Raw genomic sequence first — 23,754 nt, 5'->3', positions numbered from 1 at the left:
GCTTTTTAAACCAGGTATTCCCAATCATCAGTCCTTTTTCAGCACATAAATCTACAAGCTCTTCACCATTTCCATTTACAACACTGAACACCCCATGCATACCAATTATTCCCTCAACTGCCACATTACTCACCTTTGCATTCAAATCACCCATCACTATAACCCGGTCTCGTGCATCAAAACCGCTAACACACTCATTTAGCTGCTCCCAAAACACTTGCCTCTCATGATCTTTCTTCTCATGCCCAGGTGCATATGCACCAATAATCACCCACCTCTCTCCATCAACTTTCAATTTTACCCATATTAATCGAGAATTTACTTTCTTACATTCTATCACATACTCCCACAACTCCTGTTTCAGGAGTATTGCTACTCCTTCCCTTGCTCTTGTCCTCTCACTAACCCCTGACTTCACTCCCCAGACATTTCCAAACCACTCTTCCCCTTTACCCTTGAGCTTCGTTTCACTCAGAGCCAAAACATCCAGGTTCCTTTCCTCAAACATACTACCTATCTCTCCTTTTTTCACATCTTGGTTACATCCACACACATTTAGGCACCCCACTCTGAGCCTTCGAGGAGGATGATCACTCCCCGCGTGACTCCTTCTTCTGTTTCCCATACCGTATAAAAAAAAAAAAAAAAAAAAAAAAAAAAAAAAAAAAAAAAAAAAATATATATATATATATTTTTTTTTTGCTTTGTCGCTGTCTCCCACGTTTGCGAGGTAGCGCAAGGAAACAGACGAAAGAAATGGCCCAACCAACCCCCATACACATGTATATACATACGTCCACACACGCAAATACACATACCTACACAGCTTTCCATGGTTTACCCCAGACACTTCACATGCCTTGAGTCAATCCACTGACAGCACGTCAACCCCGGTATACCACATCGCTCCATTCACTCTATTCCTTGCCCTCCTTTCACCCTCCTGCATGTTCAGGCCCCGATCACACAAAATCTTTTTCACTTCATCTTTCCACCTCCAATTTGGTCTCCCTCTTCTCCTCGTTCCCTCCACCTCGGACACATATATTCTCTTGGTCAATCTTTCCTCACTCATTCTCTCCATGTGCCCGAACCATTTCAAAACACCCTCTTCTGCTCTCTCAACCACGCTCTTTTTATTTCCACACATCTCTCTTACCCTTACGTTACTTACTCGATCAAACCACCTCACACCACACATTGTCCTCAAACATCTCATTTCCAGCACATCCATCCTCCTGCGCACAACTCTATCCATAGCCCACGCCTCGCAACCATACAACATTGTTGGAACCACTGTTCCTTCAAACATACCCATTTTTGCTTTCCGAGATAATGTTCTCGACTTCCACACATTCTTCAAGGCTCCCAGAATTTTTGCCCCCTCCCCCACCCTATGATCCACTTCCGCTTCCATGGTTCCATCCACTGCCAGATCCACTCCCAGATATCTAAAACACTTCACTTCCTCCAGTTTTTCTCCATTCAAACTCACCTCCCAATTGACTTGACCCTCAACCCTACTGTACCTAATAACCTTGCTCTTATTCACATTTACTCTTAACTTTCTTCTTTCACACACTTTACCAAACTCAGTCACCAGCTTCTGCAGTTTCTCACATGAATCAGCCACCAGTGCTGTATCATCAGCAAACAACAAATGACTCACTTCCCAAGCTCTCTCATCCCCAACAGACTTCATACTTGCCCCTCTTTCCAAAACTCTTGCATTCACCTCCCTAACAACCCCATCCATAAACAAATTAAACAACCATGGAGACATCACACACCCCTGCCGCAAACCTACATTCACTACTTGTTATCACCTCCCCATTAGCCCCCTTCACTGAAGTCCCCATTTGTTCCCTCGTCTTACGCACTTTATTTACCTCTTTCCAAGACATCTTTTTATTCTCCCTAAAGTTTAATGATATTCTCTCACCCCAACTCTCATTTGCCCTCTTTTTCACCTCTTGCACCTTTCTCTTGACCTCCTGCCTCTTTCTTTTATACATCTCCCACTCATTTGCATTATTTCCCTGCAAAAATCGGCCAAATGCCTCTCTCTTCTCTTTCACTAATAATCTTACTTCTTCATCCCACCACTCACTACCCTTTCTAATCTGCCCACCTCCCATGCTTCTCATGCCACAAGCATCTTTTGCGCAAGCCATCACTGATTCCCTAAATACATCCCATTCCTCCCCCATTCCCCTTACGTCCTTTGTTCTCACCTTTTTCCATTCTGTACTCAGTCTCTCCTGGTACTTCCTCACATAAGTCTCTTTCCCAAGCTCACTTACTCTTACCTATCTTTTCACCCTAACATTCTCTACAAATCTTCACCTTCGCCTCCACAAGTTAATGATCAGACATCCCTCCAGTTGCACCTCTCAGCATATTAACATCCAAAAGTCTCTCTTTCGCACGCCTATTGATTAACACGTAATCCAATAATGCTCTCCGGCCATTTCTCCTACTTACATACGTATACTTATGGATATCTATTTTTTTTTTTTTTTTTTTGCTTTGTTGTTGTCTCCGGCGTTTGCGAGGTAGCGCAAGGAAACAGACGAAAGAAATGGCCCAACCCACCCCCATACACATGTATATACATACGTCCACACACGCAAATATATATACCTACACAGCTTTCCATGGTTTACCCCAGACGCTTCACATGCCTTGATTCAATCCACTGACAGCACGTCAACCCCGGTATACCACATCGCTCCAATTCACTCTATTCCTTGCCCTCCTTTCACCCTCCTGCATGTTCAGGCCCCGATCACACAAAATCTTTTTCACTCCATCTTTCCACCTCCAATTTGGTCTCCCTCTTCTCCTCGTTCCCTCCACCTCCGACACATATATCCTCTTGGTCAATCTTTCCTCACTCATTCTCTCCATGTGCCCAAACCACTTCAAAACACCCTCTTCTGCTCTCTCAACCACGCTCTTTTTATTTCCACACATCCCTCTTACCCTTACGTTACTTACTCGATCAAACCACCTCACACCACACATTGTCCTCAAACATCTCATTTCCAGCACATCCATCCTCCTGCGCACAACTCTATCCATAGCCCACGCCTCGCAACCATACAACATTGTTGGAACCACTATTCCTTCAAACATACCCATTTTTGCTTTCTGGGATAATGTTCTCGACTTCCACACATTTTTCAAGGCTCCCAAAATTTTCGCCCCCTCCCCCACCCTATGATCCACTTCCGCTTCCATGGTTCCATCCGCTGACAGATCCACTCCCAGATATCTAAAACACTTCACTTCCTCCAGCCTCTCACCATTCAAACTCACCTCCCAATTGACTTGACCCTCAACCCTACTGTACCTAATAACCTTGCTCTTATTGACATTCACTCTTAACTTTCTTCTTCCACACACTTTACCAAACTCCGTCACCAGCTTCTGCAGTTTCTCACATGAATCCGCCACCAGCGCTGTATCATCAGCGAACAACAACTGACTCACTTCCCAAGCTCTCTCATCCCCAACAGACTTCATACTTGCCCCTCTTTCCAAAACTCTTGCATTTACCTCCCTAACAACCCCATCCATAAACAAATTAAACAACCATGGAGACATCACACACCCCTGCCGCAAACCTACATTCACTGAGAACCAATCACTTTCCTCTCTTCCTACACGTACACATGCCTTACATCCTCGATAAAAACTTTTCACTGCTTCTAACAACTTGCCTCCCACACCATATATTCTTAATACCTTCCACAGAGCATCTCTATCAACTCTATCATATGCCTTCTCCAGATCCATAAATGCTACATACAAATCCATTTGCTTTTCTAAGTATTTCTCACATACATTCTTCAAAGCAAACACCTGATCCACACATCCTCTACCACTTCTGAAACCACACTGCTCTTCCCCAATCTGATGCTCTGTACATGCCTTCACCCTCTCAATCAATACCCTCCCATATAATTTACCAGGAATACTCAACAAACTTATACCTCTGTAATTTGAGCACTCACTCTTATCCCCTTTGCCTTTGTACAATGGCACTATGCAAGCATTCCGCCAATCCTCAGGCACCTCACCATGAGTCATACATACATTAAATAACCTTACCAACCAGTCAACAATACAGTCACCCCCTTTTTTAATAAATTCCACTGCAATACCATCCAAACCTGCTGCCTTGCCGGCTTTCATCTTCCGCAAAGCTTTTACTACCTCTTCTCTGTTTACCAAATCATTTTCCCTAACCCTCTCACTTTGCACACCACCTCGACCCAAACACCCTATATCTGCCACTCTGTCATCAGACACATTCAACAAACCTTCAAAATACTCATTCCATCTCCTTCTCACATCACCACTACTTGTTATCACCTCCCCATTTACGCCCTTTACTGAAGTTCCCATTTGCTCCCTTGTCTTACGCACCCTATTTACCTCCTTCCAGAACATCTTTTTATTCTCCCTAAAATTTACTGATAGTCTCTCACCCCAACTCTCATTTGCCCTTTTTTTCACCTCTTGCACCTTTCTCTTGACCTCCTGTCTCTTTCTTTTATACTTCTCCCACTCAATTGCATTTTTTCCCTGCAAAAATCGTCCAAATGCCTCTCTCTTCTCTTTCACTAATACTCTTACTTCTTCATCCCACCACTCACTACCCTTTCTAAACAGCCCACCTCCCACTCTTCTCATGCCACAAGCATCTTTTGCGCAATCCATCACTGATTCCCTAAATACATCCCATTCCTCCCCCACTCCCCTTACTTCCATTGTTCTCACCTTTTTCCATTCTGTACACAGTCTCTCCTGATACTTCTTCACACAGGTCTCCTTCCCAAGCTCACTTACTCTCACCACCTTCTTCACCCCAACATTCACTCTTCTTTTCTGAAAACCCATACTAATCTTCACCTTAGCCTCCACAAGATAATGATCAGACATCCCTCCAGTTGCACCTCTCAGCACATTGACATCCAAAAGTCTCTCTTTCGCACGCCTGTCCATTAACACGTTGCTGTCTCCCGCGTTTGCGAGGTAGCGCAAGGAAACAGACGAAAGAAATGGCCCAACCCACCCCCATACACATGTATATACATACACGTCCACACACGCAAATATACATCCATATACATCTCAATGTACACATATATATACACACACAGACACATACATATATACCCATGCACACAATTCACACTGTCTGCCTTTATTCATTCCCATCGCCACCTCGCCACACATGGAATACCATCACCCTCCCCCTCATGTGTGCGAGGTAGCGCTAGGAAAAGACAACAAAGGCCCCATTCGTTCACACTCAGTCTCTACCTGTCATGCAATAATGCCCGAAACCACAGCTCCCTTTCCACACCCAGGCCCCACACAACTTTCCATGGTTTACCCCAGACGCTTCACATGCCCTGATTCAATCCACTGACAGCACGTCAACCCCGGTATACCACATCGATCGAATTCACTCTATTCCTTGCCAGCCTTTCACCCTCCTGCATGTTCAGGCCCCAATCACTCAAAATCTTTTTCACTCCATCTTTCCACCTCCAACTTAGTCTCCCACTTCTCCTCGTTCCCTCCACCTCCGACACATATATCCTCTTGGTCAATCTTTCCTCACTCATTCTCTCCATGTGCCCAAACCATTTCAAAACACCCTCTTCTGCTCTCTCAACCACGCTCTTTTTATTTCCACACATCTCTCTTACCCTTACATTACTTACTCGATCAAACCACCTCACACCACACATTGTCCTCAAATATCTCATTTCCAGCACATCCACCCTCATGCGCACAACTCTATCCATAGCCCACGCCTCGCAACCATACAACATTGTTGGAACCACTATTCCTTCAAACATACCCATTTTTGCTTTCCGAGACAATGTTCTCGACATCCACACATTCTTCAATGCTCCCAGGATTTTCGCCCCCTCCCCCACCCTATGATTCACTTCTGCTTCCATGGTTCCATCCGCTGCCAGATCCACTCCCAGATATCTAAAACACTTTACTTCCTCCAGTTTTTCTCCATTCAAACTTACCTCCCAATTGACTTGAAACTCAACCCTACTGTACCTAATAACCTTGCTCTTATTCACATTTACTCTTAACTTTCTTCTTTCACACACTTTACCAAACTCAGTCACCAGCTTCTGCAGTTTCTCACATGAATCAGCCACCAGCGCTGTATCATCAGTGAACAACAACTGACTCACTTCCCAAGCTCTCTCATCCACAACAGACTTCATACTTGCCCCTCTTTCCAAAACTCTTGCATTCACCTCCATAACAACCCCATCCATAAACAAATTAAACAACCATGGAGACATCACACACCCCTGCCGCAAACCTACATTCACTGAGAACCAATCACTTTCCTCTCTTCCTACACGTACACATGCCTTACATCCTCGATAAAAACTTTTCACTGCTTCTAACAACTTGCCTCCCACACCATATATTCTTAATACCTTCCACAGAGCATCTCTATCAACTCTATCATATGCCTTCTCCAGATCCATAAATGCTACATACAAATCCATTTGCTTTTCTAAGTATTTCTCACATACATTCTTCAAAGCAAACACCTGATCCACACATCCTCTACCACTTCTGAAACCACACTGCTCTTCCCCAATCTGATGCTCTGTACATGCCTTCACCCTCTCAATCAATACCCTCCCATATAATTTACCAGGAATACTCAACAAACTTATACCTCTGTAATTTGAGCACTCACTCTTATCCCCTTTGCCTTTGAACAATGGCACTATGCACGCATTCCGCCAATCCTCTGGCACCTCACCATGAGTCATACATACATTAAATAACCTTACCAACCAGTCAAGAATACAGTCACCCCCTTTTATAATAAATTCCACTGCAATACCATCCAAACCCGCTGCCTTGCCGGCTTTCATTTTCCGCAAAGTTTTTACTACCTCTTCTCTGTTTACCAAATCATTTTCCCTAACCCTCTCACTTTGCACACCACCTCGACCAAGACACCCTATATCTGCCACTCTATCATCAAACCATTCAACAAACTTCAAAATACTCATTCCATCTCCTTCTCACATCACCACTACTTGTTATCACCTCCCATTAGCCCCTTCACTGAAGTCCCATTTGTTCCCTGTCTTACGCACTTTATTTACCTCCTTCCAGAACATCTTTTTATTCTCCCTAAATTTAATGATATCTCTCACCCCAACTCTCATTTGCCCTCTTTTTCACCTCTTGCACCTTTCTCTTGACCTCCTGCCTCTTTCTTTTATACATCTCCCACTCATTGCATTTTTCCCTGCAAAAATCGTCCAAATGCCTCTCTCTTCTCTTTCACTAATAATCTTACTTCTTCATCCCACCACTCACTACCCTTTCTAATCTGCCCACCTCCCATGCTTCTCATGCCACAAGCATCTTTTGCGCAAGCCATCACTGATTCCCTAAATACATCCCATTCCTCCCCCATTGCCCTTACGTCCTTTGTTCTCACCTTTTTCCATTCTGTACTCAGTCTCTCCTGGTACTTCCTCACATAAGTCTCTTTCCCAAGCTCACTTACTCTTACCTATCTTTTCACCCTAACATTCTCTACAAATCTTCACCTTCGCCTCCACAAGTTAATGATCAGACATCCCTCCAGTTGCACCTCTCAGCATATTAACATCCAAAAGTCTCTCTTTCGCACGCCTATTGATTAACACGAAATCCAATAATGCTCTCCGGCCATTTCTCCTACTTACATACGTATACTTATGGATATCTCTTTTTTTTTTTTTTTTTTTGCTTTGTTGTTGTCTCCGCGTTTGCGAGGTAGCGCAAGGAAACAGACGAAAGAAATGGCCCAACCCACCCCCATACACATGTATATACATACGTCCACACACGCAAATATACATACCTACACAGCTTTCCATGGTTTACCCCAGACGCTTCACATGCCTTGATTCAATCCACTGACAGCACGTCAACCCCGGTATACCACATCGCTCCAATTCACTCTATTCCTTGCCCTCCTTTTACCCTCCTGCATGTTCAGGCCCCGATCACACAAAATCTTTTTCACTCCATCTTTTCCACCTCCAATTTTGGTCTCCCTCTTCTCCTCGTTCCCTCCACCTCCGACGCATATATCCTCTTGGTCAATCTTTCCTCACTCATTCTCTCCATGTGCCCAAACCATTTCAAAACACCCTCTCTGCCTCTCCAACCACGCTCTTTTTATTTCCACACATCTCTCTTACCCTTACGTTACTTACTCGATCAAACCACCTCACACCACACATTGTCCTCAAACATCTCTTTTTAAACCAGTATAATAAAAAACATATATATATATATATATATATATATTTTTTTTTTTTTTTTTTTTATACTTTGTCGCTGTCTCCCGCGTTTGCGAGGTAGCGCAAGGAAACAGACGAAAGAAATGGCCCAACCCCCCATACCATGTACATACACACGTCCACACACGCAAAATACATACCTACACAGCTTTCCATTGTTTACCCCAGACGCTTCACATGCCTTGATTCAATCCACTGACAGCACGTCAACCCCTGTATACCACATCGCTCCAATTCACTCTATTCCTTGCCCTCCTTTCACCCTCCTGCATGTTCAGGCCCCGATCACACAAAATCCTTTTCACTCCATCTTTCCACCTCCAATTTGGTCTCCCTCTTCTCCTCGTTCCCTCCACCTCCGACACATATATCCTCTTGGTCAATCTTTCCTCACTCATTCTCTCCATGTGCCCAAACCACTTCAAAACACCCTCTTCTGCTCTCTCAACCACGCTCTTTTTATTTCCACACATCCCTCTTACCCTTACGTTACTTACTCGATCAAACCACCTCACACCACACATTGTCCTCAAACATCTCATTTCCAGCACATCCATCCTCCTGCGCACAACTCTATCCATAGCCCACGCCTCGCAACCATACAACATTGTTGGAACCACTATTCCTTCAAACATACCCATTTTTGCTTTCTGGGATAATGTTCTCGACTTCCACACATTTTTCAAGGCTCCCAAAATTTTCGCCCCCTCCCCCACCCTATGATCCACTTCCGCTTCCATGGTTCCATCCGCTGACAGATCCACTCCCAGATATCTAAAACACTTCACTTCCTCCAGCCTCTCACCATTCAAACTCACCTCCCAATTGACTTGACCCTCAACCCTACTGTACCTAATAACCTTGCTCTTATTGACATTCACTCTTAACTTTCTTCTTCCACACACTTTACCAAACTCCGTCACCAGCTTCTGCAGTTTCTCACATGAATCCGCCACCAGCGCTGTATCATCAGCGAACAACAACTGACTCACTTCCCAAGCTCTCTCATCCCCAACAGACTTCATACTTGCCCCTCTTTCCAAAACTCTTGCATTTACCTCCCTAACAACCCCATCCATAAACAAATTAAACAACCATGGAGACATCACACACCCCTGCCGCAAACCTACATTCACTGAGAACCAATCACTTTCCTCTCTTCCTACACGTACACATGCCTTACATCCTCGATAAAAACTTTTCACTGCTTCTAACAACTTGCCTCCCACACCATATATTCTTAATACCTTCCACAGAGCATCTCTATCAACTCTATCATATGCCTTCTCCAGATCCATAAATGCTACATACAAATCCATTTGCTTTTCTAAGTATTTCTCACATACATTCTTCAAAGCAAACACCTGATCCACACATCCTCTACCACTTCTGAAACCACACTGCTCTTCCCCAATCTGATGCTCTGTACATGCCTTCACCCTCTCAATCAATACCCTCCCATATAATTTACCAGGAATACTCAACAAACTTATACCTCTGTAATTTGAGCACTCACTCTTATCCCCTTTGCCTTTGTACAATGGCACTATGCAAGCATTCCGCCAATCCTCAGGCACCTCACCATGAGTCATACATACATTAAATAACCTTACCAACCAGTCAACAATACAGTCACCCCCTTTTTTAATAAATTCCACTGCAATACCATCCAAACCTGCTGCCTTGCCGGCTTTCATCTTCCGCAAAGCTTTTACTACCTCTTCTCTGTTTACCAAATCATTTTCCCTAACCCTCTCACTTTGCACACCACCTCGACCCAAACACCCTATATCTGCCACTCTGTCATCAGACACATTCAACAAACCTTCAAAATACTCATTCCATCTCCTTCTCACATCACCACTACTTGTTATCACCTCCCCATTTACGCCCTTTACTGAAGTTCCCATTTGCTCCCTTGTCTTACGCACCCTATTTACCTCCTTCCAGAACATCTTTTTATTCTCCCTAAAATTTACTGATAGTCTCTCACCCCAACTCTCATTTGCCCTTTTTTTCACCTCTTGCACCTTTCTCTTGACCTCCTGTCTCTTTCTTTTATACTTCTCCCACTCAATTGCATTTTTTCCCTGCAAAAATCGTCCAAATGCCTCTCTCTTCTCTTTCACTAATACTCTTACTTCTTCATCCCACCACTCACTACCCTTTCTAAACAGCCCACCTCCCACTCTTCTCATGCCACAAGCATCTTTTGCGCAATCCATCACTGATTCCCTAAATACATCCCATTCCTCCCCCACTCCCCTTACTTCCATTGTTCTCACCTTTTTCCATTCTGTACACAGTCTCTCCTGATACTTCTTCACACAGGTCTCCTTCCCAAGCTCACTTACTCTCACCACCTTCTTCACCCCAACATTCACTCTTCTTTTCTGAAAACCCATACTAATCTTCACCTTAGCCTCCACAAGATAATGATCAGACATCCCTCCAGTTGCACCTCTCAGCACATTGACATCCAAAAGTCTCTCTTTCGCACGCCTGTCCATTAACACGTTGCTGTCTCCCGCGTTTGCGAGGTAGCGCAAGGAAACAGACGAAAGAAATGGCCCAACCCACCCCCATACACATGTATATACATACACGTCCACACACGCAAATATACATCCATATACATCTCAATGTACACATATATATACACACACAGACACATACATATATACCCATGCACACAATTCACACTGTCTGCCTTTATTCATTCCCATCGCCACCTCGCCACACATGGAATACCATCACCCTCCCCCCTCATGTGTGCGAGGTAGCGCTAGGAAAAGACAACAAAGGCCCCATTCGTTCACACTCAGTCTCTACCTGTCATGCAATAATGCCCGAAACCACAGCTCCCTTTCCACATCCAGGCCCCACACAACTTTCCATGGTTTACCCCAGACGCTTCACATGCCCTGATTCAATCCACTGACAGAACGTCAACCCCGTTATACCACATCGATCGAATTCACTCTATTCCTTGCCAGCCTTTCACCCTCCTACATGTTCAGGCCCCGATCACTCAAAATCTTTTTCACTCCATCTTTCCACCTCCAACTTAGTCTCCCACTTCTCCTCGTTCCCTCCACCTCCGACACATATATCCTCTTGGTCAATCTTTCCTCACTCATTCTCTCCATGTGCCCAAACCATTTCAAAACACCCTCTTCTGCTCTCTCAACCACGCTCTTTTTTTTTCCACACATCTCTCTTACCCTTACATTACTTACTCGATCAAACCACCTCACACCACACATTGTCCTCAAATATCTCATTTCCAGCACATCCACCCTCATGCGCACAACTCTATCCATAGCCCACGCCTCGCAACCATACAACATTGTTGGAACCACTATTCCTTCAAACATACCCATTTTTGCTTTCCGAGATAATGTTCTCGACATCCACACATTCTTCAATGCTCCCAGGATTTTCGCCCCCTCCCCCACCCTATGATTCACTTCCGCTTCCATGGTTCCATCCGCTGCCAGATCCACTCCCAGATATCTAAAACACTTTACTTCCTCCAGTTTTTCTCCATTCAAACTTACCTCCCAATTGACTTGAAACTCAACCCTACTGTACCTAATAACCTTGCTCTTATTCACATTTACTCTTAACTTTCTTCTTTCACACACTTTACCAAACTCAGTCACCAGCTTCTGCAGTTTCTCACATGAATCAGCCACCAGCGCTGTATCATCAGTGAACAACAACTGACTCACTTCCCAAGCTCTCTCATCCACAACAGACTTCATACTTGCCCCTCTTTCCAAAACTCTTGCATTCACCTCCATAACAACCCCATCCATAAACAAATTAAACAACCATGGAGACATCACACACCCCTGCCGCAAACCTACATTCACTGAGAACCAATCACTTTCCTCTCTTCCTACACGTACACATGCCTTACATCCTCGATAAAAACTTTTCACTGCTTCTAACAACTTGCCTCCCACACCATATATTCTTAATACCTTCCACAGAGCATCTCTATCAACTCTATCATATGCCTTCTCCAGATCCATAAATGCTACATACAAATCCATTTGCTTTTCTAAGTATTTCTCACATACATTCTTCAAAGCAAACACCTGATCCACACATCCTCTACCACTTCTGAAACCACACTGCTCTTCCCCAATCTGATGCTCTGTACATGCCTTCACCCTCTCAATCAATACCCTCCCATATAATTTACCAGGAATACTCAACAAACTTATACCTCTGTAATTTGAGCACTCACTCTTATCCCCTTTGCCTTTGAACAATGGCACTATGCACGCATTCCGCCAATCCTCAGGAACCTCACCATGAGTCATACATACATTAAATAACCTTACCAACCAGTCAACAATACAGTCACCCCCTTTTATAATAAATTCCACTGCAATATCCAAACCCGCTGCCTTGCCGGCTTTCATCTTCCGCAAAGCTTTTACTACCTCTTCTCTGTTTACCAAATCATTTTCCCTAACCCTCTCACTTTGCACACCACCTCGACCAAGACACCCTATATCTGCCACTCTATCATCAAACACATTCAACAAACCTTCAAAATACTCACTCCATCTCCTTCTCACATCACCACTACTTGTTATCACCTCCCCATTAGCACCCTTCACTGAAGTTCCCATTTGTTCCCTTGTCTTACGCACTTTATTTACCTCCTTCCAGAACATCTTTTTATTCTCCCTAAAATTTAATGATACTCTCTCACCCCAACTCTCATTTGCCCTCTTTTTCACCTCTTGCACCTTTCTCTTGACCTCCTGTCTCTTTCTTTTATACATCTCCCACTCAATTGCATTTTTTCCCTGCAAAAATCGTCCAAATGCCTCTCTCTTCTCTTTCACTAATAATCTTACTTCTTCATCCCACCACTCACTACCCTTTCTAATCAACCCACCTCCCACTCTTCTCATGCCACAAGCATCTTTTGCGCAATCCATCACTGATTCCCTAAATACATCCCATTCCTCCCCCACTCCCCTTACTTCCATTGTTCTCACCTTTTTCCATTCTGTACTCAGTCTCTCCTGGTACTTCCTCACACAAGTCTTCTTTCCAAGCTCACTTACTCTCACCACCCTCTTCACCCCAACATTCACTCTTCTTTTCTGAAAACCCATACAAATCTTCACCTTAGCCTCCACAAGATAATGATCAGACATCCCTACAGTTGCACCTCTCAGCACATTTAGATCCAAAAGTCTCTCTTTCGCGTGCCTGTCAATTAACACGTAATCCAATAACGCTCTCTGGCCATCTCTCCTACTTACATACATATACTTATGTATATCTCGCTTTTTAAACCAGGTATTCCCAATCACCAGTCCTTTTTCAGCACATAAATCTACAAGCTCTTCACCATTTCCATTTACAAGACTGAACACCCCATGTATACCAATTATTCCCTCAACTGCCACATTACTCACCTTTGCATTCAAATCACCCATCACTATAACCCAGTCTCGTGCATCAAAATCACTAACACACTCATTCAGCTGCTACCAAAACACTTGCCTCTCATGATCTTTCTTCTCATGCCCAGGTGCATATGCACCAATAATCACCCATCTCTCTCCATCAACTTTCAGTTTTACCCATATTAATCGAGAATTTACTTTCTTACATTCTATCACATACTCCCACAACTCCTGTTTCAGGAGTACTGCTACTCCTCCCCTTGCTCTTGTCCTCTCACTAACCCCTGACTTTACTCCCAAGACATTCCAAAACCACTCTTCCCCTTTACCCTTGAGCTTCGTTTCACTCAGAGCCAAAACATCCAGGTTCCTTTCCTCAAACATACTACCTATCTCTCCTTTTTTCATATCTTGGTTACATCCACACACATTTAGACACCCCAATCTGAGTCTACGAGGTGGATGAGCACTCCCCGCGTGACTCCTTCTGTTTCCCATTTTTAGAAAGTTAAAATAAAGGAGGGGAGGATTTCTGGCCCCCCGCTCCCGTCCCCTCTAGTCGCCTTCTACGACACGAGAGGAATATATATATATATATATATATATATATATATATATATATATATATATATATATATATAAGGCAGCGGATGGAACCATGGAAGCGGAAGTGGATCATAGGGTGGGGGAGGGGGCGAAAATCCTGGGAACCTTGAAGAATGTGTGGAAGTCGAGAACATTATCTCGGAAAGCAAAAATGGGTATGTTTGAAGGAATAGTGGTTCCAACAATGTTGTATGGTTGCGAGGCGTGGGCTATGGATAGAGTTGTGCGCAGGAGGATGGATGTGCTGGAAATGAGATGTTTGAGGACAATGTGTGGTGTGAGGTGGTTTGATCGAGTAAGTAACGTAAGGGTAAGAGAGATGTGTGGAAATAAAAAGAGCATGGTTGAGAGAGCAGAAGAGGGTGTTTTGAAATGGTTTGGGCACATGGAGAGAATGAGTGAGGAAAGATTGACCAAGAGGATATATGTGTCGGAGGTGGAGGGAACAAGGAGAAGTGGGAGACCAAATTGGAGGTGGAAAGATGGAGTGAAAAAGATTATGAGTGATCGGGGCCTGAACATGCATGAGGGTGAAAGGAGGGCAAGGAATAGAGTGCATTGGATCGATTTGGTATACCGGGGTTGACGTGCTGTCAGTGGATTGAATCAGGGCATGCGAAGCGTCTGGGGTAAACCATGGAAAGCTGTGTAGGTATGTATATTTGCGTGTGTGGATGTATGTATATACATGTGTTTGGGGGTGGGTTGGGCCATTTCTTTCGTCTGTTTCCTTGCGCTACCTCGCAAACGCGGGAGACAGCGACAAAGCAAAAAAAAATAATATATATATATATATATATATATATAGATATATATATATATATATATATATATATATATATATATATATATATATATATATATATATTAATGTATGTATGACTCATGGTGAGGTGCCTGAGGATTGGCGGAATGCGTGCATAGTGCCATTGTACAAAGGCAAAGGGGATAAGAGTGAGTGCTCAAATTACAGAGGTATAAGTTTGTTGAGTATTCCTGGTAAATTATATGGGAGGGTATTGATTGAGAGGGTGAAGGCATGTACAGAGCATCAGATCGGAGAAGAGCAGTGTGGTTTCAGAAGTGGTAGAGGATGTGTGGATCAGGTGTTTGCTTTGAAGAATGTATGTGAGAAATACTTAGAAAAGCAAATGGATTTGTATGTAGCATTTATGGATCTGGAGAAGGCATATGATAGAGTTGATAGAGATGCTCTGTGGAAGGTATTAAGAATATATGGTGTGGGAGGCAAGTTGTTAGAAGCAGTGAAAAGTTTTTATCGAGGATGTAAGGCATCTGTACGTGTAGGAAGAGAGGAAAGTGATTGGTTCTCAGTGAATGTAGGTTTGCGGCAAGGGTGTGTGATGTCTCCATGGTTGTTTAATTTGTTTATGGATGGGGTTGTTAGGGAGGTAAATGCAAGAGTTTTGGAAAGAGGGGCAAGTATGAAGTCTGTTGGGGATGAGAGAGCTTGGGAAGTGAGTCAGTTGTTGTTCGCTGATGATACAGCGCTGGTGGCTGATTCATGTGAGAAACTGCAGAAGCTGGTGACTGAGTTTGGTAAAGTGTGTGGAAGAAGAAAGTTAAGAGTAAATGTGAATAAGAGCAAGGTTATTAGGTACAGTAGGGTTGAGGGTCAAGTCAATTGGGAGGTGAGTTTGAATGGAGAAAAACTGGAGGAAGTGAAGTGTTTTAGATATCTGGGAGTGGATCTGGCAGCGGATGGAACCATGGAAGTGGAAGTGGATCATAGGGTGGGGGAGGGGGCGAAAATTCTGGGGGCCTTGAAGAATGTGTGGAAGTCGAGAACATTATCTCGGAAAGCAAAAATGGGTATGTTTGAAGGAATAGTGGTTCCAACAATGTTGTATGGTTGCGAGGCGTGGGCTATGGATAGAGTTGTGCGCAGGAGGATGGATGTGCTGGAAATGAGATGTTTGAGGACAATGTGTGGTGGGAGGTGGTTTGATCGAGTGAGTAACGTAAGGGTAAGAGAGATGTGTGGAAATAAAAATAGCGTGGTTGAGAGAGCAGAAGAGGGTGTTTTGAAGTGGTTTGGGCACATGGAGAGAATGAGTGAGGAAAGATTGACCAAGAGGATATATGTATCGGAGGTGGAGGGAACGAGGAGAAGAGGGAGACCAAATTGGAGGAGGAAAGATGGAGTGAAAAAGATTTTGAGTGATCGGGGCCTGAACATGCAGGAGGGTGAAAGGAGGGCAAGGAATAGAGTGAATTGGAGCGATGTGGTATACCGGGGTTGACGTGCTGTCAGTGGATTGAATCAAGGCATGTGAAGCGTCTGGGGTAAACCATGGAAAGCTGTGTAGGTATGTATATTTGCGTGTGTGGACGTATGTATATACATGTGTATGGGGGGTTGGGCCATTTCTTTCGTCTGTTTTCCTTGCGCTACCTCACAAACGTGGGAGACAGCGACAAAGTATAATAAAATATAAATAAATATATATATATATATCCCTATCCCTGGGGATAGGGGAGAAAGAATATTTCCCACGCATTCCTCACGTGTCATAGAAGGCAGGGGGCTGGAAACCCTTCCCTCCTTGTATTTCAACTTTCTATAAGGGGAAACAGAAGAAAGAGTCACGCGGGGAGTGCTCATCCTCCTCGATGGCTCAGATTAGGGTGTCTAAATGTGTGTGGATGTAACCAGGATGAGAAAAAAGGAGAGATAGGTAGTATGTTTGAGGAAAGGAACCTGGATGTTTTGGCTCTGAGTGAAACAAAGCTCAAGGGTAAAGGGGAAGAGTGGTTTGGTAATGTCTTGGGAGTAAAGTCAGGGGTTAGCGAGAGGACAAGAGCAAGGGAAGGAGTAGCACAACTCCTGAAACAGGAGTGGTGGGAGTATGTGATAGAGTGTAAGAAAGTAAACTCTAGATTGATATGGGTAAAACTGAAAGTTGATGGAGAGAGATGGGTGATTATTGGTGCACATGCACCTGGGCATGAGAAGAAAGATCATGAGAGGCAAGTGTTTTGGGAGCAGCTGAATGAGTGTGTTAGTGGTTTTGATGGATGAGACTGGGTTATAGTGATGGGTGATTTGAATGCAAAGGTGAGTAATGTCCTCAAATTACAGAGGTATAAGTTTGCTGAGCATTCCTGGTAAATCATATGGGAGGGTATTGATTGAGAGGGTGAAGACATGTACAGAGCATCAGATTGGGGAAGAGCAGTGTGGTTTCAGAAGTGGTAGAGGATGTGTGGATCAGGTGTTTGTTTTGAAGAATGTATGTGAGAAATACTTAGAAAAGCAAATGGATTTGTATGTTGCATTTATGGATCTGGAGAAGGCATATGATAGAGTTGATAGAGATGCTCTGTGGAAGTTATTAAGAATATATGGTGTGGCAGGCAAGTTGTTAGAAGCAGTAAAAAGTTTTTATTGAGGAAGTAAGGCATGTGTATGTGTAGGAAGAGAGGAACGTGATTGGTTCTCAGTAAATGTAGGTTTGCGGCAGGGGTGTGTGATGTCTCCATGGTTGTTTAATTTCTTTTATGGATTGGGTTGTTAGGGAGGTGAATGCAAGAGTTTTGGAAAGAGGGGCAAGTATGCAGTCTGTTGTGGATGAGAGAGCTTGGGAAGTGAGTCAGTTGTTGTTCGCTGATGATACAGCGCTGGTGGCTGATTCATGTGAGAAACTGCAGAAGCTGGTGACTAAGTTTGGTAAAGTGTGTGAAAGAAGAAAGTTGAGAGTAAATGTGAATAAGAGCAAGGTTATTACGTACAGTAGGGTTGAGGGTCAAGTCAATTAGGAGGTAAGTTTGAATGGAGAAAAACTGGAGAAAGTGAAGTGTTTTAGATATCTGGGAGTGGATTTGGCAGAGGATGGAACCATGGAAGTTGAAGTGAATCATAGGGTGGGGGAGGGGGCGAAAATTCTGGGAGCCTTGAAGAATGTGTGGAAGTCGAGAACATTATCTCAGAAAGCAAAAATGGGTATGTTTGAAGGAATAGTGGTTCCAACAATGTTGTATGGTTGCAAGGCGTGGGATGTATTTAGGGAAGCAGTGATGGCTTGCGCAAAAGATGCTTGTGGCATGAGAAGCGTGGGAGGTGGGTTGATTAGAAAGGGTAGTGAGTGGTGGGATGAAGAATTAAGATTATTAGTGAAAGAGAAGTGAGAGGCATTTGGACGATTTTTGCTGGTAAAAAATGCAAATGAGTGGGAGATGTATAAAAGAAAGAGACAGGAGGTCAAGAGAAAGGTGCAAGAGGTGAAAAAGAGGGCAAATGAGAGTTGTGGTGAGAGAGTATCATTAAATTTTTGAGAGAATAAAAAGATATTCTGGAAGGAGGTAAATAAAGTGCGTAAGACAAGGGAGCAAATGGGAACTTCAGTGAAGGGCGCTAATGGGGAGGTGATAACAAGTAGTGGTGATGTGAGAAGGAGATGGAGTGAGTATTTTGAAGGTTTGTTGAATGTGTTTGATGATAGAGTGGCAGATATAGGGTGTTTTGGTCGAGGTGGTATGCAAAGTGAGAGAGTTAGGGAAAATGATTTGGTAAACAGAGAAGAGGTAGTAAAAGCTTTGCGGAAGATGAAAGCCGGCAAGGCAACAGGTTTTGATGGTATTGCAGTGGAATCTATTAAAAAAAGGGGGTGACTGTATTGTTGACTGGTTGGTAAGGTTATTTAATGTATGTATGATTCATGGTGAGGTGCCTGAGGATTGAGGGAATGCGTGCATAGTGCCATTGTACAAAGGCAAAGGGGATAAGAGTGAGTGCTCAAATTACAGATATATAAGTTTGTTGAGTATTCCTGGTAAATTATATGGGAGGATATTGATTGAGAGGAAGAAAGCATGTACAGAGCATCAGATTGGGGAAGAGCAGTGTGGTTTCAGAAGTGGTGGAGGATGTGTGGATCAGGTGTTTGCTTTGAAGAATGTATGTGAGAAATACTTAGAAAAGCAAATGGATTTGTATGTAGCATTTATGGATCTGGAGAAGGCATATGATAGAGTTGATAGAGATGCTCTGTGGAAGGTACTAAGAATATATGGTGTGGGAGGCAAGTTGTAAGAAGCAGTGAAAAGTTTTTATCGAGGATGTAAGGCATGTGTACGTGTAGGAAGAGAGGAAAGTGATTGGTTCTCAGTGAATGTAGGTTTGCAGCAAGGGTGTGTGATGTCTCCATGGTTGTTTAATTTGTTTATGGATGGGGTTGTTAGGGAGGTGAATGCAAGAGTTTTGGAAAGAGGGGCAAGTATGAAGTCTGTTGTGGATGAGAGAGCTTGGGAAGCGAGTCAGTTGTTGTTCGCCGATGATACAGTGCTGGTGGCTGATTCATGTGAGAAACTGCAGAAGCTGGTGACTGAGTTTGGTAAAGTGTGTGAAAGAAGAAAGTTAAGAGTAAATGTAAATAAGAGCAAGGTTATTAGGTACAGTAGGGTTGAGGGACAAGTCAATTGGGAGGTAAGTTTGAATGGAGAAAAACTGGAGGAAGTAAAGTGTTTTAGATATCTGGGAGTGGATCTGGCAGCGGATGGAACCATGAAAGCGGAAGTGAATCATAGGGTGGGGGAGGGAGCGAAAATCCTGGGAGCCTTGAAGAATGTGTGGAAGTCGAGAACATTATCCCGGAAAGCAAAAATGGGTATGTTTGAAGGAATAGTAGTTCCAACGATGTTGTATCGTTGCGAGGCATGGGCTATGGAAATGAGTTGTTTGAGGACAATATGTGGTGTGAGGTGGTTTGATCGAGTAAGTAATGTAAGGGTAAGAGAGATGTGTGGAAATAAAAGGAGCGTGGTTGAGAGAGCAGAAGAGGGTGTTTTGAAATGGTTTGGGCACATGGAGAGAATGAGTGAGGAAAGATTGACCAAGAGGATATATGTGTCGGAGGTGGAGGGAACAAGAAGTGGGAGACCAAATTGGAGGTGGACAGATGGAGTGAAAAAGATTTTGTGTGATCGGGGCCTGAACATGCAGGAGGGTGAAAGGCAGGCAAGGAATAGAGTGAATTCAATCGATGTGGTATACCTGGGTCGTTGTGCTGTCAATGGATTGAATCAGGGCATGTGGAGCATCTGGGGTAAACCATGGAAAGTTCTGTGGGGCCTGGATGTGCAAAGGGAGCTGTGGTTTCTGGCATTATTGCATGACTGAGTGTGAACGAATGGGTCCTTTGTTGTCTTTTCCTAGTGCTACCTTGCACACATGAGGGGGGAGGGGGATGGTATTCCATGTGTGGCGAGGTGGCGATGGGAATGAATAAAGGCAGACAGTGTGAACTGTGTGCATGTGTATATATGTATGTGTCTGTGTGTGTATATATATGTGTGTATTGAGATGTATGGGTATGTATATTTGCGTGTGTGGACATGTATGTATATACATGTGTATGGGGGTGGGTTGGGCCATTTCTTTCGTCTGTTTCCTTGCGCTGCCTCGCAAACGCGGGAGATTTTCGCCCCCTCCCCGACCCTATGATTCACTTACGCTTCCATGGTTCCATCCGCTGCCAGATCCACTCCCAGATATCTAAAACACTTTACTTCCTCCAGTTTTTCTCCATTCAAAAAGTTAAAATACAAGGAGTGGAGGGTTTCTAGCCCCCTCCCGTCCCCTTTAGTCACCTTCTACGACACATGAGGAATGCGTGGGAAGTATAAAAACAATAAGCATTTAATTTATAATAATCACAGGTAGCTGTAAATGTAAAGAAAACTGAGAAAAATTTCAGTGCAATAATGTTGCTGGTCATGTTACACTCAAACATGGCATTTTAGGTGGATATGAAATTTAATTTCACATGAGAATAATCTGCACTTACCATAAAAACTTGATCTCCACTATTTCGTGATCAGCAGATGCTGTATCACCACAAATCTTAAAAAATTTAATGCTGTGTATTTTCTTAAATTTCTGCAACCAGCCTGTTGAATTTTCACAGTTCCCTTCAATTTTCAGCTCACCATGGTATATCTTTGCTTGTTTCATGATCAGCATACCATTGAGTGGCATGTGTTCACTGCAGAGCTGCTGGATCCACTCTTTCAATACACGAAAGAGATGTTCATTTTTTTGCTTTATGCAGTTTAGCTATTTTTCATTAACTTCTGTTCATCACTTTCAGCACAAAACTTCAATAGTTTATCCTTCTGTTTCTTCATGTCATAGATGGTGGTCATTCCAACATCATACTTTTCTGTAAGACATTTCACACTTACACCTCTGTCCAGTTTTTCCAGTAGTTTGACTTTCTGTGCTCTAGATAAACATAAATGCCTCCTCTTTTTCTTATCACTGTCACCCAGAGAGGTATCTGCAGGCCTTTTTGACATTTTCAACACTATCTTTGACCACAGAGTAGAGACTGAGCAAAAAACATGAGTAATGCACCAAGTTCTGGCATTGACGATGGTTTGTAACAAACTGGTGCCAACAGAGTGTCAGAACCTAGCAAGAACCTGGCAAGTGAAGTCAGGTGTGGAATTTTCTACTTATAACATCATGTTGCCACTCAAAATGTTTTGAATTTTGGTGCATTTCAGATTTTTGGATTATGGATGCTAAACTGTATTGACTTGGACTATTGAATCAATGTGAGAATATGAAATCTCAGCATTCCATGGTGTAAATGAGGTAAAATAATGCCATTTTCATGGTCTTTTAAATCTAAACATTCTATGGTGTAAATGAGATAAAATCCTGCTATCTTCATGGTCTCTTTTGAATGTACAGTTAAATATTTAAAATAATTCAAGGTAGAAGGGTAGATCATAATGCTAAACAGATCATGAAGAAGAAATTAGGTTAGTTTTTGTCAAAACAGTTTGGTTTATGTGAGTCCTACATAAGATGAATAAAAAAGGAATAAAGGAATACCTCAGTTCCTTGACCACCACCTACCAGCAATGGGTGCACCGATGAGAGCCCCTATGCCCCCAAGGAAGAGAATATGTCCAAATACTGTTGGCAACTTATCCCTGCCAAACAACAAGGATGGGGTGACAGCAATAAGGACATTTTGGCCACCATAGAGGTAACCAAAGGTTGTAGTAAGTGCGACAAGTTGAGTACTGGTAGTGATGAACACGTGGCCTACAATCACCAGGCAACACAACAGCATTGCCAAAGTATAGGTGAAAAGTGGTTGAACGTACTGCAAGAAGAAGCACGGTGTCAGTGTACTATGATATAGGACAAGTGCTATTTCATCTACAGGGTGTCTCAAAAGTCAGGACTGGTTAGGTAAAATTCACCAATTACCATTAGTTCACCAAATGTTCAATTTGTATTTCATGAAACTGCATATAGATAACTATGAATATGGACTAATGGATATATGCATAAGGTGATAGTAAGTTTATGATATGCACTTTAAACAATTCTTGATTTGAAGGCATATAGTGAAGTTTGCTTTTGAGTCCGGAATCCAGAGATATCCTATACATGTCAACAAGAGCTGTCAAAGATGGCATATCTCCCAACTCTTTACAAAAAAAAATGTCATTTTAAAACAATACAGAGGAACCCTAATTATACCCATGCATAAGTTCATATGTGCAAAATTTCACACAAATAGGTAGTGGTTACAAAGATGATGCACACCAAATGTGTGTGATTCAAATATTCCTCCACTTTCCCAGGTGTGGATAACAAAAGTAGTTGAAAAGTAGTGTGGAAATTTGTCAGAGCAAGATCATTTCTTTTAGAGAATAATATTATCAACTTTTATATTTCCTTATGTTAATTGTACCATCCACTACCAATTTTTCTTAAAAATGATGAGTGTTATTATCACTTTTCTTCATTATCATTTGTGTCACTACAAATTTAGCTGAACTATGTGATGCTTTTAGTCAGAGTCTAGATTAAAGATGAAATTCCTCTAAGGAAGTATGGCAGATATTAAACATATCCTAAAATATTTCTAAACACAAAAAACTTCTTTCCTTATTGAGGGAGTAGCTCTGTGGACTGTGAGAAACATGTCAACATTCATGAGATACAGGCTTATTTATCTTCTTCTCTGGAATATTATCCGCTTTTGACTGCCATGTATCCATTATGTAGGTCACAAACATTGTCTGCAGAACTATCCCTCTACCACTCCATCCTAAGGTCACCAGTGAACATAGAAGGTAGCATATGTAGAAAGCAAAGCACCTCATATTCACTCATATTTCTGGTCCTGGACAACCAGAAAATGTGCTGTGAAAGAAGAGAGGTTTTAGAGGGATGAGAAGAAGGAGGAAATAGAAAGAAAATAAGTTAATTCATCTGTTCACAACTCATATTTCTTAACTAAGAAATGTCACTCTGTGGACCATGGAAGCATTTCCACAAGAAGGATGGA

At 42.9% G+C, this 23,754-nt stretch overlaps 1 protein-coding gene across 2 annotated transcripts in view; it reads right to left on the bottom strand.

The window, feature by feature from the left end:
* The window catches only part of LOC139749889 (uncharacterized), a 550,483-nt gene that overhangs the window by 12,896 nt on the left and 513,833 nt on the right, over positions 1-23,754 (bottom strand). For both annotated transcript variants that reach the window (XM_071664274.1, XM_071664273.1), the window contains one exon: positions 22,305-22,557. In XM_071664274.1, coding sequence (XP_071520375.1) covers positions 22,305-22,557 — 253 coding nt within the window. The remainder of the gene's footprint in view (positions 1-22,304; positions 22,558-23,754) is intronic.

The sequence above is a fragment of the Panulirus ornatus genome, chromosome 8, assembly GCF_036320965.1.
Source record: "Panulirus ornatus isolate Po-2019 chromosome 8, ASM3632096v1, whole genome shotgun sequence".
Lineage (NCBI taxonomy): Eukaryota > Metazoa > Arthropoda > Malacostraca > Decapoda > Palinuridae > Panulirus > Panulirus ornatus.
This window is presented reverse-complemented; position numbering and strand designations above follow the sequence as displayed.